General features: G+C 37.5%; 3 protein-coding genes across 3 annotated transcripts in view; all 3 read left to right on the top strand.

Moving 5' to 3' along the window:
• The window catches only part of hibadhb (3-hydroxyisobutyrate dehydrogenase b), a 9388-nt gene extending 7749 nt beyond the window's left edge, over window positions 1–1639 (top strand). Inside the window, exons 6-8 of the mRNA XM_024268157.2 lie at window positions 441–517; window positions 591–747; window positions 1113–1639. Of these exons, the coding sequence (XP_024123925.1) occupies window positions 441–517; window positions 591–747; window positions 1113–1271 (393 nt within the window). The 3' untranslated portion in view covers window positions 1272–1639. The remainder of the gene's footprint in view (window positions 1–440; window positions 518–590; window positions 748–1112) is intronic.
• Window positions 1640–7588: 5949 nt separating this feature from the next.
• On the top strand, window positions 7589–9274 carry hoxa13b (homeobox A13b). The gene is made up of 2 exons (XM_024267948.2): window positions 7589–8251; window positions 8339–9274. The coding sequence occupies exons 1-2, from the start codon at window positions 7618–7620 to the stop codon at window positions 8572–8574; spliced, it is 870 nt and encodes a 289-aa protein (XP_024123716.1). The 5' UTR covers window positions 7589–7617; the 3' UTR covers window positions 8575–9274.
• Window positions 9275–11291: 2017 nt separating this feature from the next.
• Window positions 11292–14053, top strand: hoxa11b (homeobox A11b). The gene is made up of 2 exons (XM_024268026.2): window positions 11292–12997; window positions 13657–14053. Exons 1-2 carry the CDS (start codon window positions 12424–12426, stop codon window positions 13884–13886), a joined length of 804 nt encoding a protein of 267 aa, XP_024123794.1. The 5' UTR covers window positions 11292–12423; the 3' UTR covers window positions 13887–14053.
• The last annotated feature ends 3657 nt before the right edge of the window (window positions 14054–17710 follow it).

Below are 17710 nucleotides of genomic sequence, written 5' to 3'. Positions count from 1 at the left end.
TCTCAATAGTAAAAAGATGAATGCCAAAAAACTCTATTTATATAGAAACAAAATGAATCTGCATTGTAAGTTTCCATTCATAGTAAAGATAAAAATCGTGTTTTTCACATGTTCTTGTCATGATGGAGGACATGTATAAAGAAAATTGAGCTTAAAGTTGCATTTCTGAGTATTTCTTTATTCACATTGTTGTGAATCAGGAGCTGACAAAAAAGGCAGCTTGAAAAAGAGCATAAATGTGACATAGAAACTAAAATCAGAAGGCTACAAGCTCCCTACTCCTACTTTGACATGTACTCCCTTTTGATGGGCAGATAAAATAACTTGGATGCTTTCTGACTCATAACAAATCACCAAATGTGTCCTCTTCAGTTCAAATAAATAATTAACTATATATTAGTCATAATAATTGCCATTATGTTTTGTTTTTGTTGTTGTAGGCTGCTAAAATCTGTAACAACATGCTCTTGGCGATTGGAATGATTGGCACTTCAGAGACGATGAATTTGGGCATCAGGTAAAAGCTCAAGAAAATCTCACTTCATCATAAACAGCTGCCATATTTTAAACATCATATGATCCTTCCACAGACTTGGCCTCGATCCCAAACTTTTGGCCAAAATTCTGAACATGAGTTCAGGGCGGTGCTGGTCTAGTGACACTTACAACCCGGTGCCAGGAGTTATGGAAGGAGTCCCCTCTGGGAATAACTACCAAGGAGGTTTTGGCACTCAGCTGATGGCAAAGGTCAGTCAATAAACCTTTGATCAAGGATTGGAACTAAGTTAGGGTTAGATTTATTAACTAGGCATACTTAAGCAATAAAATAATATTATTTAACATTATTATTTTTTTTTCAAGTTCCAATAAATGTTAGCGTTTTCTTTAAAAGGTCCATTAGAAATGATCACAGACCTTGTTAGCCGTTTTGCAAAAAACAAAGAAAAAAAAAGTCTGTCTGTCCAGACCATTACACTGAAATAAGCCTGTAAATGTTCAGCAGAACACAAAAAATATACATTATGGTATGTGTGGGTTTGTGGTTTTGTTTTCCAGACTGACATTTTCATTTCTGCTGAGGTTTTTAATGTGCGTTTTCTTTTCTTTTTAAGGATTTGGGCCTCGCACAGAACACAGCCACAAACACAAAGACTCCTGTCCCTCTTGGCTCTTTAGCCCATCAGATCTACCGTATGATGTGCGCTCGCGGTTATGCCAATAAAGATTTTTCCTCCGTGTTCCAGTTCCTGCGTGAAGAGGAGGGCCAGTAAAGTCAGCCTCCGTCCACAGCTTTGCTATGTGTCTGCGTCCGCACAGGACTGACAGAGCAGTTTGGGTGCATTCACCACAAGGATGTGTTTTTTAAGTTAGGAACTAAATGAGCTCTACTATCATGCAACACATATTTTGAGCACTTGTATCCAGTATAAATTCTTGTGTGTTATGGATATTTTTGTAATCAGACACTCCTTTTAGCTCTAGAAGTAATCCATTTGCCACCTATGCAGAAGAAGAAATAGAATTTATGATCTGTGCTGATGTTTGTTGGTGTCCATGTGTCTGTTTTCCTTGTTTTATTTTCTTTTGATTTGGAAATTGTTACTTTAAGTTTTCACTTAATAAAATAAAACTATTGTAATGCTTTCATTCTTTTTGGAAAACAATTAAGAACTTCAATTTAATTTATTAAAGGACTCACAAAGCAGTAGATTATACAGACAAAACCGGACCAGTCGGGTCTAATGAAGCTGCCACTCCTCCACATTGATAGAAGCCAGTTGAGCTGGCTCGAGGATTCTGGTCCGGATGTCTCCAGGGCCTCCCTGGGGAGGTGCTTCGGGCATGTCCTACGGGGCGGAGATCCCAGGGAAGATCCAGACAGTTAGTCTCTCCAGTGTGTCCTGGGAACGCCTAGAGGTTCCTGAGGGAAGTAGCCAGTGAAAGGGAAGTCTGAGCATCTTTGCTTATACTGGCGGTCCTGAATCAGCGGAGGAAGAAGATAGATGGAACTAGTCTAATCAGAAATTTGAGAATACTTCTACTTTAGGAGGAAATAATTCTAAAAAGTACATGTTTTGAAATATTGGTGCACAAATGTTAAGATTGAAAGATGACGGTGGGTAAATTGGACTAAAGGAATCATGAGCATATAGTGTCCTAATTGCCTAACTGTGGTGGCTTCACAGCTAAAGCTAAACTCACATCAAACTTGAGGCTTGGCAACTGCTAGATGAGGTGGAAAATATGCCAGAAATAAAAAAGCATGAGTTGTCGCAGTTGATCCCACTTCTGACACCAATATAACTTCATTTCTATGGATTTTTCCTCCCTCTTTTTTAACTTCTCACAGTAAATTATCTTTCTACCATAGTATTTTTTATTTCTTCTCCACTCATGTTAAATCTCTTCGTATCTTCTTATCCTAGATCAATCAGTCCCATTTTGGTTTAAATTGTTCACTGACATGTTCCAGCTAGGCATTCATTTACCTCTTCTAAACACATTCAAGTCATCTCGTTTTTTACTATTCAAAATTCTTAGTATGAGTTTTTCCCCAGGTGTCATCTTCATCTACTCTCAACACCACCAAAGAAAATAAAAAAATGTACTTCATAGTGCATAGTACTGCATAGGCTTAAAACAATAAAAAGTGAAATGAAACACACAGAATGTCCTCAATTCTCCTGCAATGAAACAGATTCCTCTGAAGGCTTCCAGAGAAATGGTCCTTCCTCAGTCCATTGTGCCAAGTTTGAAGTGCTGTAATTGTAGAGGGAGGATCGTGCGAATTACTGCCACGCTAAAGGACACTGTGACTTGACATCCAATGTTCCACTTAACTCCTTCCTTTGTTTCTAATTTGTTTCTAAGCCTACAAACAACACTGACGTAAGGATGTATTCAGTTGGTCAGAGTCTCTTTCTATGTTAAGGTTGCTTTTGCCAAAAAAAACCAAAAAAAAAACCTGAAGGTTTGTATCTCAGAAAGTTCAGGATTCCGCTCTTTTCCAAGAATAAACTGTTTGTTTTGCCACAAGTGTTGGTTGTTACACCATGAGATAAATGTTTTGTTTGATTTGTGCACAGGTAATAATGTTTTATGAAAAAATAAAACTTTTAATGCAAAAAAAGAAAAAAAAAAGTAGATGAAGAGTTCTCATGTTTTACCTGAAATGCATTCTTAAGATCCACGTTTTTAGAACTTTTGCAGCATCTGTGGCTAAAATTCCAACAAACATAGATCCAGAAATATTACTTTTGGTTTCATTTTAACTCTGATTCAACGATTTATTAAAGTAACACAACATTTCTGAACATAAATTCGCTTAAAGGCCCCCTTGAAAAAGGTTCCTAACACTTCTGCTTCTGTTGTTTTACCCCTTTGGAATTAAATATTTGTCTTTCCTTGTCACCACAATTCCATGCAGACATTTCAGTTCTTCTTTGTTTTAATCTGTTGGTTCTTTGAACAACTCTGTAAAATTCAGCCAAAACCTTAGTTTCTAATCATGTATCTGGTTGTTTCCACATTGTTTGCTGCGTCATTGATTTTAATAAAAGTGCATTCCAATGAATTCAATTTGGTGACAAAAGTTAGTCATTAATTTGGTTAGAGGTTAGTCATCTTAAAAAAAAAACTTTTCTAAACTTAAACAAACAAAACTTTCTTTATTTGAGAACAGCTTTCAGGAATAGACAGTGAATTGCCATTTAAGGTTTGGGATTTCAAAGCTTCTTCTGAAATTTACGTCACAACTTTGCTGTGGATTCTCACTGTCAGCATCAGCCAAACATGACGTTACCATTCTACATTGAGTTACATCACTTTACAGGAGTAGCACACAGTTATTCATGCTTCACTATAGTATTTTTCAATGAGCAGAACAAAAACCTAGACTGATTTTGCTAACAGAAAAGGATTTAAGCATTACTGAACGTAAACCTCAATGTTTTTTCAATGCTGGGACCTCTGAGTGCATTTGTCCAGCCATTCTTCTCTTACGTGGTGAACTTAACTCTGGTGAAGCCCCACAGATGCCAGTTTGTGTGTATTTGTTACAGACGAGCACCAAAATAAACCTTCTCACACTATGATCTTTGTTTTTTCAATGCTCTCGGGGAGACTCCGGATGCAGTCATAAAGGAGATGCAAGCTGGTTCCCTCATTGGTTATAAAAGTGCTGGGGGGCAATTCCACACAAAGTCTTGAATGTGGCAGTTGTTGTTGGTGGGACTTCAAAGATGTACCATGCAGCTCCAAAATACTGAAGTTCATCCTCGTTCGTTAGAAATCTTCTGAATCTGCAGAGAGTGGAAATGAGGATCCAACCGAAGGAGACCGCAGATAAAAAAAAAAAGCATCTGAGATATAAACTATGATGACGTTTTATTCATGTTAGATGAATCATTTAAAACTATCTCTGTACATTGATTTTGCTTGAGTAGACTTGTTGATTTATACTTAAGAATTTAGTTAACTGTTTTTATTCCACACTTTTTGTTAAACTTTTATTTTCTGGACTAAAGTTACTTCAATGATTAGAATAACAAAAGCATGCATAATTACAGTTTAAAATAAACATTTTGAGCTTTATTTTAATCCTTTCAATTATTTTTTGTAGTATAATATAAGTTTTGCATCCTGGGTCAGTGTTTTATGAATTAAATTTCTTAAGAATATTTATATATTTTTGACTTCCTGTCTGTCTTTCCTAACCAGTTACAATCTCTTTTACTGATTGTTCTCTTTGATTATGCGCCGTAAAAAGCAGTGATGAGAGTTCTTGCCGCTCCAGACTTGGATGAGCATCAGTAAATGTTGCATTTAAATGATATTGATTGTCTGCAACATTCATTAAAACATTAAATATTATTGATATGTCTTTTCAATTTGAGTTACTGACCACTTCAGAATTATCTAAGGCACTTTATAAAGGAGTTTAGATTAAATTCTGAATATTTCTGTTGCCCCAAACCAAATTCTGTGACATTTTTTTTTAAATTCCTTAAAATAATTGATATACAGCTGAGTTTTACATTTGTTTGTACATTTTGTAAAAGCTGATTGGAAATCCTCATTCAAGTTCTCACTCGTGTCTAACATTTCTCAAACAAGCCTCTCAGTTTATGAGTCCACAGAATTAATTTGTGGATCGGTCGCTCTTTTCTTCTCCAGGTAGGCCAGAGCAGGAGAGCGGCATGTCTCTGATCTACTTTACCAATAAGCTCTGAGAGGCCAAGGTGCCACAGGTCAGGCGATCACAAGACAAAGCCATAAAAAGTCCATTAAGCACTGTAGACTGAGAGCTGTGCTGTCATCCACTTGATAGCTGTTGCAAACAGAGCAGTACTTTGGTCTCAGGCCTCCAGCAGACTGAGAAACTCACAGCCTGACATCATCTGCTTCACTTTTTTTTAATAAGCTTTAGAGTCTGGTGGGTTTTTTAGTTCAGCAGCTGTGTGTGTTCATCCAGACGAAATTCAATTTGGAAAACACATGCAGGAGATGGTTGGGATTTTTTTTCCCGTGGCATTTGTCTGTTTTCTTGCATTTATTTTATGCAAAAAAATATTTTATTTTACAGCAAAAAAAAGTAAAAGCAATTGTACATTTTTCTCTTTACTGTACTTTTCTGGATTAGTAGCCTTCACACAAACAGCTCTCATCCTGGCGCAAACGCCTGTCGACATGAGCCTTAACTGCGTTGGGCAACAACCAGAGTTAACAAGTTAAAAGGTTCTTCGACTCTTTTGCACTGTTTTAGTTTGTACAAATACTAACAAACTTTACACAGTAATTGTTCATTTTATATATGATTTAAACAAAAGTAAATAAAAAACATTTTAGGTCACAATTAAATGTAAATAATTCGTTTTTTACCTTTTAATTTTTATCCTTATAATTTAATTTAAAAGCAGGTCACAACATCAATTTTCCAAATACTTTCAGATACTTTGTGGTTCTATACTATTGGAAAAATGTTTATTTGCCGTTTAAATGTATGAAATTGGCACATGTGAGTAATTTGGAGCGTGCGTAAATGTGGGTGGGTGTTGCAAACAGACCTGGAAAAGAACGTCCATCGGAAAATTACAAATCTCCTTCATGAATAACTTCCAGAAAAAATATAATCTGCTTATAATAGACGTTTCTTTCTGAAATAATTGTACCGTACTGTACTGAATGATTATTTTATGATTGTCTTAGACGCTTCAGGACACTGTGACTCAAATTACTTCCGAGTGTTCTTATTTATTTGTAAAACAAGAACAAATATATTTTCAGGCACCAATTCTAATGCAACGATTAAAAACAGACTTTAAGTGATTTTATATACGAAAAAGTTCTTTTTTTGTTTGCTCCAGGCTTCTGTACATTCTTCCGCGTGAGCTCTGAACTTCACTCATAAACATTTACAGCCTCAAAAAGTGAGAAAACTCTAAAGCTATTAAACGTTTTTTTCCCTTCAATTCTTTATATTAAGTTGGACGCGCATTCTCAATAACTAAAAACTATAATTTGATGTGCAAAAAAGAAAGAGTTTTAGATACAAAAGTGTTGATGTTTGACTATTGAGATCCTGGTTTGTGCTTTCACCACACCGACTTGGTACCATGTTCGCTGTCTTAACTGTAAAAAAAAATCATTTCATTTTAATGCTTGCGGTCTCCATGTGCTGTAAAATTTGCGGCTTTGAGCTCCACTTCAACTTCTCGATTTTTTTCTTGAGAAAACATAAAACATTTAACTTCAGGGCATTTTTGTTCTTCTCTGGAATTGTTCTTTTTATGACATTTACCGACTTCCTGACTTCTGATCAGAGAAGAGCAAAAGCACAACTTTACGCATGAACCGACAAAAAAGCAGCACAACCTGTGCTTGTAACCTTCTCTTTCTTTTTTTATTGCGCGCTGCGTTCTGGACGCCTTTTTCTTCGTGACGACAGCTTTCAACTTGACCTTGGCCTCCAGCCGCGTCTCCAACTAGCCGGAGGAAAAGATTTTTGGTTTCTCCTCCTCGTTTGGCTTTTTATCATGTCAGTTGTGAGAATAATTTTGCCTGGAACCACCGATAACTTGACTGCGTAAAACTGTGCCAAAACAGTGTTTTGTGGATATAATTACGATAGAAAGTATTTGGAAATAGAAATTATGAGCTAAAAATATTGCAAACAATTCTAAATTTAATTTTCCATTTTTACTCCTGAGCGTGCACCATCAATATTAAGTCTAAACAACTAATAAAAATACAATTAAAACTTGATTCTGTAAAGTATTGTGCAATTTATGTAAATATTGATGATTTTTTTTTAAAATAAAATATCACATAAATTGTTCATAAGATCAATAATTTAATATCTTCTATAATTGCATATTTAAAAGACACAATAATGCATTCTAAAGCGTGTCCGTTGTCCTATCTTCTCCAGCATTTCGCCTCATCTGCATTATCCTCTAGACGTGTAAGGTCTTCTTTGCATATCACGTGCTTGCTCCTGTCCAATAACCTCGCGTTCCTCGTGCGCTCAGGCGAGCTGCTATCGGTACTCTGCCCGAGTCCCTGTCTCCGCTCAGTTGAGGGGATTTTGAAAGAGTTGGTCGTCTCAATGGGCATGCTATGACCGCCTCATTGCTCCTCCACTCGCGCTGGATCGACCCGGTGATGTTCCTCTACGACAGCGCCTTGGATGAGAGAAGCAAGAACATGGAGGGGTTCACTGGAGGCAACTTTTCTGCGAATCAGTGCCGGAATCTGTTAGCGCATCCAACCTCCCTGGCTCCCAGCACCACCTACACGGCGAATGAGGTGCCAGTCTCTGGCATGGCGGAGCCTGGCAAACAATGCAGCCCCTGTTCTGCCACTCAGAGTTCGTCCAATGCGTCCTTGCCATATGGATATTTTGGCAGCAGTTACTACCCGTGCAGGATGTCCCACGGCGGCGTGAAGGCGTGCGCGCAGCCCTCTGGTTTCGGTGATAAATACGTGGACTCATCCGTCTCCGGTGAGGAGTTCTCGGCTCGGGCGAAGGAATTTGCCTTCTACCAGGGTTATTCCTCAGGTCCATACCAGCCCAGCTACCTGGATGTGCCAGTGGTTCCTGCGCTGACTGCCCCCTCTGAGCCGAGACACGAGTCCCTGCTGCCCATGGAGCCCTACCAGTCGTGGGCCATCACCAACGGCTGGAATGGGCAAGTTTACTGCGCCAAGGAGCAGCAGCAGACAAATCCTCTGTGGAAATCCTCTTTACAAGGTATTTTATTGATCACTTTTATCAATAAGAAAACAATTTTTGATAATGTTATCTACATGTTTAAATGTATTTTTGTTCCATCCACAGACACTTTAAATGGCGAAAGCGCAGTGCGCCGCGGGAGAAAGAAGCGTGTGCCATACACCAAGGTGCAGCTGAAAGAACTGGAAAGAGAATATGCCTCCAATAAGTTCATCACCAAAGACAAAAGGAGGAGGATATCCGCGCAGACGAACCTGACGGAGCGACAAGTGACAATCTGGTTTCAGAACCGGCGCGTAAAGGAGAAAAAAATCGTCAATAAATTCAAGAGTTCCAGTTAGCTCTGGATACACTAACAAGAGGTGAAAGGCGGACATGGATGTACTTTCATCCAAAAACTAGGGTATAATTTATTACATTATGGACAGCTTTCCTGTCGCCAGAGCGGCTCTGTTTTGAACTAAACATTTCCCATCTCACGTTTTAATTGGAACCAGTCGATGCGGGCTGTTGACAGAAGATCGGAAATGGCCTGGAATTTAAGGTGGTTCTGCAGGCCTGGGATGCTTTGATACTAGAAAAGACTGCCTCTCAAAGCGGGACACTCATTTCACCTTTGGGTCTTTTTTTTTTCTTTAAATCCATTTTAAAGTGTATAATAATTTATTCCACACCTTCTTGGATTAAGACGCGCCAGTGAACCAAAAACGGTCTTTTGATTCAAAATAAAGAGATCAGAAATGTTTAATGAATCAAACTTTTAATTCAAAGGGAAAACATAAATATTTATTGGGGCTGTTTTTCACATCAAAATAAATACATTTTCAACTTTAAAGTAAGATTTTACGCAAAGCTTTAAAAGCTGAACTACCACAAAAACAAGCACTTATTTAGTTTACTGCTCTTATGATAAATCATAATAACTCGCATGTCAACTGACTGGCAACTAAGAATGGAATATTTTAAAAGCATTTATTCATGTACATACTAAGACTGAAGCCATCTATCCTCTGTTATGACAATATAAGCCAACGTTTTGACAATAAATGATTTAGAGACACAGTGTGTTTTTGTCAAATTCATTTATTTATTTATTCCCATGAAATTGCTTTAATATATGGTGTCAAAATATTTCAAATACAAATCATGATGTGGTCATTATTTTATTTCATTTTATTGCACTGTGTTATGTGATAACGTGTGTGGGCCTGCGGGCCCTGACGCAGGACCAGTCAGGTCTTTTACTGAGTTTTGTCGCCATCTAGTGGTAGATCTGCGTAAGCACAACACGAAAGACAAGAAGAGAAACATCAGGAAACTTACTTTATTATTTTGTTGCTTATTTCAAAAAACAATTTTGTGTTTTTTTATATTATTAGCTCACTAAAAACTTTATTGATTGTGCTTAGAGTTTTATTATTTAAACAAAGACAATAGATTTTTAATGCTACACTTTCAAAATATTCACGCACCCAAAATTGTTGCGTTAATAAGAGGAAACCGTGAGGAAATAAATGTCTTGAAATAATCTTAAGTAATTTAGAAATATGTTCCATATTAATATGTTGTTGATTAATATATTTTTGTCTATTTAATTTGAGCTTAAAAGTGAAGGATCTGTGTTTTCAGGAAAGTAAAGAAAATGTTCCTAGTATTAAATAATTCTTGTTTTGGGGAGAAAATTAATCATTTCAGGAAAAAAAAAAAATATATAATTTTATTTCTTCCTTTTGCCATTTACTAGATTATCTTGGATTACTGTATATGTTAAAATAAAAAAAGTGTGTTCTTTTTTTTAGGCCTTCCTCTCAAAAACCATTAAAAACTGAACCCCCAGTACTCTTTGATCTCATAACATGCTGTGAATAGGAGGCGTGTGTCCTGTCCAATCACAAAATGAAGGAAGAGCTAACAAGAAATGAAGAGAAATCAAACATTTTCTGTAACAAGGAGCACTGTCTCAAAATGGGATTGAAAACTGACTGAAAATATAAAAACAGAGGTGTTGTAGCCTCTGTAAATTAGCACGACTCTAGAAAGAAAGTGGAGTAATGTGAATGCAAACCTTTATGGAGGATGAAATGTTCTTTGACTACTTAACTATCACTTCTAGCCGTGTGTCATTGCGCCCCCTACAGTCCCATTGGCAACTAAATTATTTAGGGAAAAAAAGATGTGGCTGCAGAAATAAATTGCGCGCATAAATGATGAATTTATAATAAATAATAATAATAATAATATTCCCATATTGATACACAGATTTGCAGCAGAAATTGAACAAAAACAGTTTAGAGTTCTGATTGAGGATCATTTGTTGTAACAATTTAATGGATCGGGTCATTTAGGTAAATTGTGAATGACATAAACTTAAGACTGGGATTTTTTTGTTTGTTTTCGGTTTGAAACTCTCATTTTTTCCTCTCTGTTCTCTTTCGAATTAATAAATCAACCATCATATCAGTTTTTTTTAAATCACTTTAAATACAAATAATGTGAAGGTGGTTTAGCCTCATTTGGATTTTACCGTCTGGGCCAAAAAAAGTAAAATAAGAGTTGAGTTTCAATTTAAAACGTATAAAAAGCATAATAAAAATGACCAAAAGGTAAATTTCCAGATGAGCTTCTCCTTTGAATTGATGTCCTAATCAATCATTTTTGTAAAAACCTTTTGGAGAGCAGCTCTGTCTGACAGGAGGCCTGAAGGGGAGACTTTCCTGATGCTTCAGCTCATACTCCTCTTTTAGGGAGACAAATATTTGATGTTACCTTCAGTAGAAAGTTAGATGTTTACGTTTGTATTTTTAATTCTCTCCCACCGATACTTTTATGAGTTTACTCTGAAAAGTCACTCTGGAATCAAACTCTTACGCTGCAAATATTTACTTCCCATAAAAAGCAAAATTAAAAAACTTTTGCAAGTTGAAATAGCCTAATAAATTCAAGTAAAACACTTATTATTTTTTTCAAATGTTTCAGGAGTTGGTGTTTTTTGTGTTAGTGTCTGCAAACTAAACGAAGACATTTTTATTTATTTTTTTTTTCTATTAACTTCTAAGTTTTATCAATCATTTCTACATTTTATAACCTCATCAAATTGTAAAAATGTGTATAAATATAATTATATTTCCTATAGGTGTTATAATCACCAACATAAACCCCACTTTTATACGGGTTGAAGATCCACTCCTCTTGTCTTGTTGCAGTTTTAGCGCATTAAACTGGATCTGATGCGTCAATTGGTCTAAAAGTCCTCATATTGTTTATGATATTTGGTGACATAAATATTATTCTGCAGCGATGACAACAAAGGGAAACCCAAGAGGGGAGTCTTATATAAGAGATAAGAAAAACAGTCTGGAGCCCTCTTTGCCAAATTATTTATAGCTCATGAACGTCTCCTCTGCTCTGTTCTGCCCAAGTATGTCAGCTGATCATCTCCAGTCTCCATACTTTATAAAGTCTTATTCTGCCAAAAAATAAATAAATAAATACATGGATGTATAGTTTTGTCTGTGTGGTCAAAAGACGCTTCCGGGTCCAAAGGACAATAAAGCCTTCTTGTTCATTGTCGTTTTCTCTAAGAACACTGAGCCACATGTGACCTTTAACCACCTCACACCAACAAACCCACCAGTCCCAGATCTGGGTCAGGGAAACGGCAAGATTTAGCTGCTCCATCAGAGTTTACGCGCGCGCTTTTCCTCCACGATTGAGCATCCATGACGCACATTTATAGTAAGTCTAAAGCCATTTTATAGTGTGGCTAAAAAACATATTTTGTCTTTAAGTGCATCTTGAATCCAAGTTAAAAGGGAAGTTTGCAAACAAACAAAACAGAAATGTGGGTAAAAATGAGATTATTTTATAAGTTTTCCTTTTTAATTTATATAAAGTGTAAATCAAGTCATTTTAAGTACAGTATTAACTTGTTTTTCTTTTATTTATATGTAACAAAACAGTATAGGCCGACTCTCTGAAAGTCTCCGGGCGTCTACACGTGGAGACATAGGCTATCTGTCATAATGTGCCAGTGGTCACATGGCTTTGGCCCTCAGGAATGGATAGCGATGGATTCCCACGTCACCTTGTACGTCTAAGGATTTCTGCTCCAGCAGTCAGCCTCAAAGTGGCTGAAGCGCAGCGGCGCGCAGGAACAATGCGCGGATTATCCTAGGACGTCTCCTCAGAATATGGATTTGGATGAGCGGATTTCGGGCTCCAGTATGTATTTACCGAGCTGCACTTACTACGTGTCCGGAGCAGACTTCCCGGGTCTCCCTCATTATTTGAGCCAGAGCCAGTCCTCTCACCCCGTCCCTTACTCGTACCAGTCCTCTGCGCTCCCGCAGATCCCGTCCGTGAGAGATGTCGCTTTCAGAGATTATGGCATTGATGCTTCGAGTAAATGGCACCACAGCAGGGGGAGTCTGTCCCACTGCTGCGCTGAGGACATGCACAGAGACAGCTGGGCGTGCTCGCGGGGGGGAGAGGTCCCGGTGAAAGGCGCGTCGGGGCACTCCGGCTCCTCCAGCGCCTCTTCTGCGCTCGGCGGGGGCAGCGTTGGGCGGAACGGGGTCCTGCCTCAAGCCTTCGACCAGTTCTTCGACCCGGCCTACGGGAGCGCGGAGGGGAGCGTCCCAGAGGCGGACAGACAGTCCAGAACGAGCCCGGCTCCGGCTCACGCTGCAGGCTCGGACTCCGCGGAGAGCTGCAGCCCCAAGTCCTCCTCCGGGAACAGCGAGGAGAAACAGAGCAGCAGCGGCAGTGAGTGCTTTGACGCGGGGAGGAAACAAATCTAACGCGCTGCTCTTAAAAGCATTTTATATGCACTTTTATAAGCACATCAGGTTTATAGAGGGCCTGCAGATTTCCCCCACAGAAAATAAACTACAAGATCACGTGCTTGGGGTTGAAATTGGCCGTGAAGACCGCCTGTTTTCAACTTTTAAAACAATTTTACCCAAAAAGCTTTTATGTGAAGAGTTTAAGAATCACACTGTGAACAACTATAAAGCTATTTGTTTCCTCAAAGTCGAAAACATTGATTTTTGTTAACTTCCATGAACTTATATTTAAGTTTGGAGTTGATGCAGTGTGTAAAGTTTGTTATATTCTAAAGTTAAGATGCTATTTATTAAGAAATGTCCTTAAATATTAAGTCAAAACAATCGCCTTCCTGTTAGATTTCTGATTTTCGTGCGTATTTTGGAACTTCTTTCGAAACCAAACGCACCAAACTGAGTCTCTCAATCTTTGTTTACAAGTTTTGCTCCTGCAGGCCTAAGATCAGGCAGACACTTGAACTCCAAACAGCCATGCAGCGTGACCAAAGCCTCGGAGCAGGAACTGACTGAGGATTTGGTTTCTCAAGACGCACGGTGCCAACACTCCGCGTGAACTTTCTGCTTTCCCCTTTCCTCCAGGTGCTCCGAGGACGCGCAAGAAGAGGTGTCCGTACTCCAAGTACCAGATCAGGGAGCTTGAGAGGGAGTTCTTCTTCAGCGTCTACATCAACAAAGAGAAGCGCATGCAGCTCTCCAGGATGCTCAATCTGACAGACCGACAGGTCAAAATTTGGTTCCAAAACAGGAGAATGAAGGAGAAGAAACTGAACAGAGACCGTTTACAATACTACACAAACCCTCTGCTATAAAAACTGGACCCAGACTGCTGCCACCCCCACTCCCCCCACTCCCCATTCAGACAGACTAAACATTCGTGCCATAAAGTGGACCATACTTTTTTGTTGTCTTTTCAAAATCTCTTTTTCTCCTTTCTATTGTTATTATTATTATTATAAATATATTATCATTATTGTGATTGTTTTTGTTTGTTTTAACACTTAAAGTGCCATCAAATTTGGATTTTTTTTAATCTAAATTGAATTATTTTCTTTTAAAAAAACATGCTGTTTTACAAACAAATTAAACTTTATCTTCCGCTGTTTTCCAGCAGGTTCTGTCTTGCGCAAATTACGCACGTTTACACCAACTTGACTGACCAGGAAATCCTTAAAATTTCGCTTCTGTATGCTTTTCTAAATTTTGTATCATTTAATTAATGCAATTTGGGCAAGCATTTGTCCTCACATTACTTATCAGGGAACGCTCGGTGCGTAAAAACTGCTAAATTTTATATTATGTTTTAAACTCGATTTTAATGAGGATCAAATTTCACCCAAAGGGACAATATCTTCAAAAATTGTCTCAAATAAAATAAAATAAAAACACTCCAAATAAAAAGACTATTATTTTATATCGTAACACGTGTGTCGTATATCACGATGCCTGAATGCGGTGCTTTTGAGCTTTTTGCGCCCCTTGTGTGGAAATCAGATCCGCAGCAGTTAATATTTGATATCCATGACAAAGGGCCCCATTCATTTGTTGGGGGCAGAAAGGGGAAAAGCTGATTTTGACCTGATATGTCGGCTGATAAACCAGAGGGGATCTTTTTAAACTTCCCTGTTGCGCAGGAAAATCCAAATCCATGCGTAAAAAGTAAAAACTTTGGATAATTTCAGTAAAATGATCTAAATAGACAATCAAAAATGGTGTCTGAATCCTATCTTATCCTTTGAGTTTTATTTGAAAGCAAACGTTAACTACACTATAAGAAAAAGGGGGGGGGGGGGTTCTCACCATCCGCTCATAACCTCAAAAGCTTTAGTGCTCCATGTTTTCTGAAGCTTTACACCGACCACCAGACCCCGAAAACAGCCTGAATGGCCTGTCATAAGATAATAAGGGTCCTGGTGTCTTCCTTACACGGAGCATCCTGCCAGGCTCCCAGGAATTCCGCTTTGATTGCTGCACATCCTCCCAGTTGCTTCAGTGACTTGGCCATAAAAGGCGGATTCGTCTGGAGCATTTGGAGTGCGCTGCAATAAAGCGTCTGAGACCAAGGTTATTAACTGTGACTCGAGGGGGGCTGAAAACAACGCCTGGGAGCTGCATGTGAAACGCGCGGACGCGGACCTCTCCGTGCTCATTTGGTTCTGCGTGCGGCCGGCAGAGGTGCATGGGAAGATCTGTGCTGGTGTTGCCACGCAGGGCCGCGGGTGTTTGTCCACTGGATGGCGCTCCTTAGATCAATGTCATTGCCGTGAATTGAGATTTAAAAGAAGTTTGATGCGAGAATTAAACTATCAGGAGTTTGGATTTCTTGAAGGTAGGAAGAAACAGAGATGTTACTTTAGTGAATTGTGTTTGCGTTATTCCAAAGAGTGCGTAAATGCATCTGATGGCTAAAAACATACAAAATTAATAACAATAATTTAAAGAAAAAAACCGATAACAATTTCTGGATATGATTTAAAGTCATTGTTTCCGTTTTTTGAAGTAAATTCTTGTGCAAAGATGCAACGTGATTGGTCAATTTTTCAGGGGGGGGGAAAAAAAACTTCAAATTCTGTATGTATTTAATTCTTGTCTGTTTGCTTGAATTGGACACACGAATTAGGATACAAAAAAGACGGAAAAGGAAGAATGCAAATAAGAATCGTTTTACGTTCTCATATTGTGTCTTTGTTGAATTTATATTTACAGTTTCATTAAAAAACAACCGTTTGTGTGAAGCTGAAGGGTTGGATGATAAAAGGGCAGAGGGGCTCAAACAGGAACACATCCGCTGCGCGCATGGCGGCTGTTCATATTCTGTGGCTCTGATTTCCAGACTTTATGGGTCCAGACTTTGTGGGAAATAAACGTGACTGATCTTGGATTTCAGTTTGAACCCTCTCAAGGGTCTTTTTGGTTGACCTAAATCTAGTTCTGCGGTATCAACCTCAGCCATGGATGTTTCTGTGAGCGAATCAAACGTAAAAACGAGGTTTCCTGAAGTCTTTAAAAGGGGGGTCTAGTATTTTTATCAATGAAAATGACATTTTTTTAATTTTTATTTTAGGTTTAGACATCCATTTAAACAAGGTGGCTCCTGATTTTATCCCCTTCAAAATAAAGTTTTGGATAGCGTTTTATTTATTTATTGGTAGTTTGTGTTTATCACATCCATATATGTTTATTTTTTTCTGAATAATTGAATAATTGTTGAATTATTTTGAATAAAAAACTTATTGAAAATGACAAAAAAATGAGAACAGTTATAAATATTAAAAGGTTAATTCTCACAGAGAAGGACCACGTGCAAAAATCTCATTTTTTATGCAAGCAAAAACAACTTTGTATAAATTATATATATATATACTTTAAAAAAAACATGATTTATAAAAACCAGCTCACGAGTGATGACTATGAAATGTTAATAAAGTAAAAATTCCTCTATAAATCCATCATTTTTTCTAAACAAAGATTTTGTATGGAATACCATAATGATCAGTATAAAACTGTATTAGGGATTATTTAGTATCAGAAATATAAACAAGTTAAACTGAACTTCAATAATTATGGATGTTTTGTTTTTATTTTAGGATAAATTAATTTTAGCTTCTCAATATAATTTTATTTCCTCTCTTCCATAACATTTCTGTACAGAAGCTGCTTTTGTGACAGCATGTGACAAAGAGTTATTAATGCATTCGGCTATTTAGTAACTCCTCTGCAAGTATTTAGAAATTTTTAGCCTTCTCTACCCAGTGAAGTAACACATTTTTTATAACATGTTTGATGTTGTCTTTGTGGCATTCTGAAGGTTTGTATTTTTTGGGGGGCGTGAAAACTTTCTGTGAGCGGCTGGAGCATCTTTGTGAGCCTTCATGGAGGAACAAGTTCAATGTTTGGTTGTTTTGAATTATCACTGTGGTAGAATGGTCCATATTTGAGTTGTTTCATAATCAAAATACTTTATTTATCCCCAGGGGAAATTATTCAATTGAATTCTTGTGTCGTTCATGTTGGATATATAGTTTGATTGCTTTTTGGAGCAATGCTCATCTATCGGTTATAGTGGTTTCACTATGGGTTCTTCCATGTGTAATATTTTTTAGGTTAAATAACCCAAAAAAACAAAGGTAAGTCCCCTTTATGCTCAGAGATATAGATTAAAAACAACTCAACTTTTTATTTAGTTTTTAGGAAATGTTGGAGTGAACATATTGGACATCTTTTGGCTGACGTTAGTAGAAATGAAGGAGTTTTGGTAGAAAATTGATTGAATCAGACCATAAACATTTGGCTTAATAAAGATCAAATGTAAACAAGTTAATGTAATGAGAATAGATTTTTTTCCAGTGCCACCACTGAAATAGTTTGCAGCTTTTTTTACGCTTTAGCTATAAACAAATCAATATTTATGATCAATGGTGTATCTGAGCTTAAAATACACAGAGTTTTGATCTCTATTTTCAATAGATATAGTAAAAAAACCCACAAAATACATGGATATAAGTAAACAAACAAGATGTACAATTCTAGAAAATATAGTTGCATTTCATTTTAAGCTTAAAATATTGATCCAAGTGGCTTTCCATACTTTTTTAAATCTAAAAAAATGGTTTACACCCATAACTTTTGCACCATG

The sequence above is a fragment of the Oryzias melastigma genome, linkage group LG16 (genome assembly GCF_002922805.2).
Source record: "Oryzias melastigma strain HK-1 linkage group LG16, ASM292280v2, whole genome shotgun sequence".
Lineage (NCBI taxonomy): Eukaryota > Metazoa > Chordata > Actinopteri > Beloniformes > Adrianichthyidae > Oryzias > Oryzias melastigma.
This window is presented reverse-complemented; position numbering and strand designations above follow the sequence as displayed.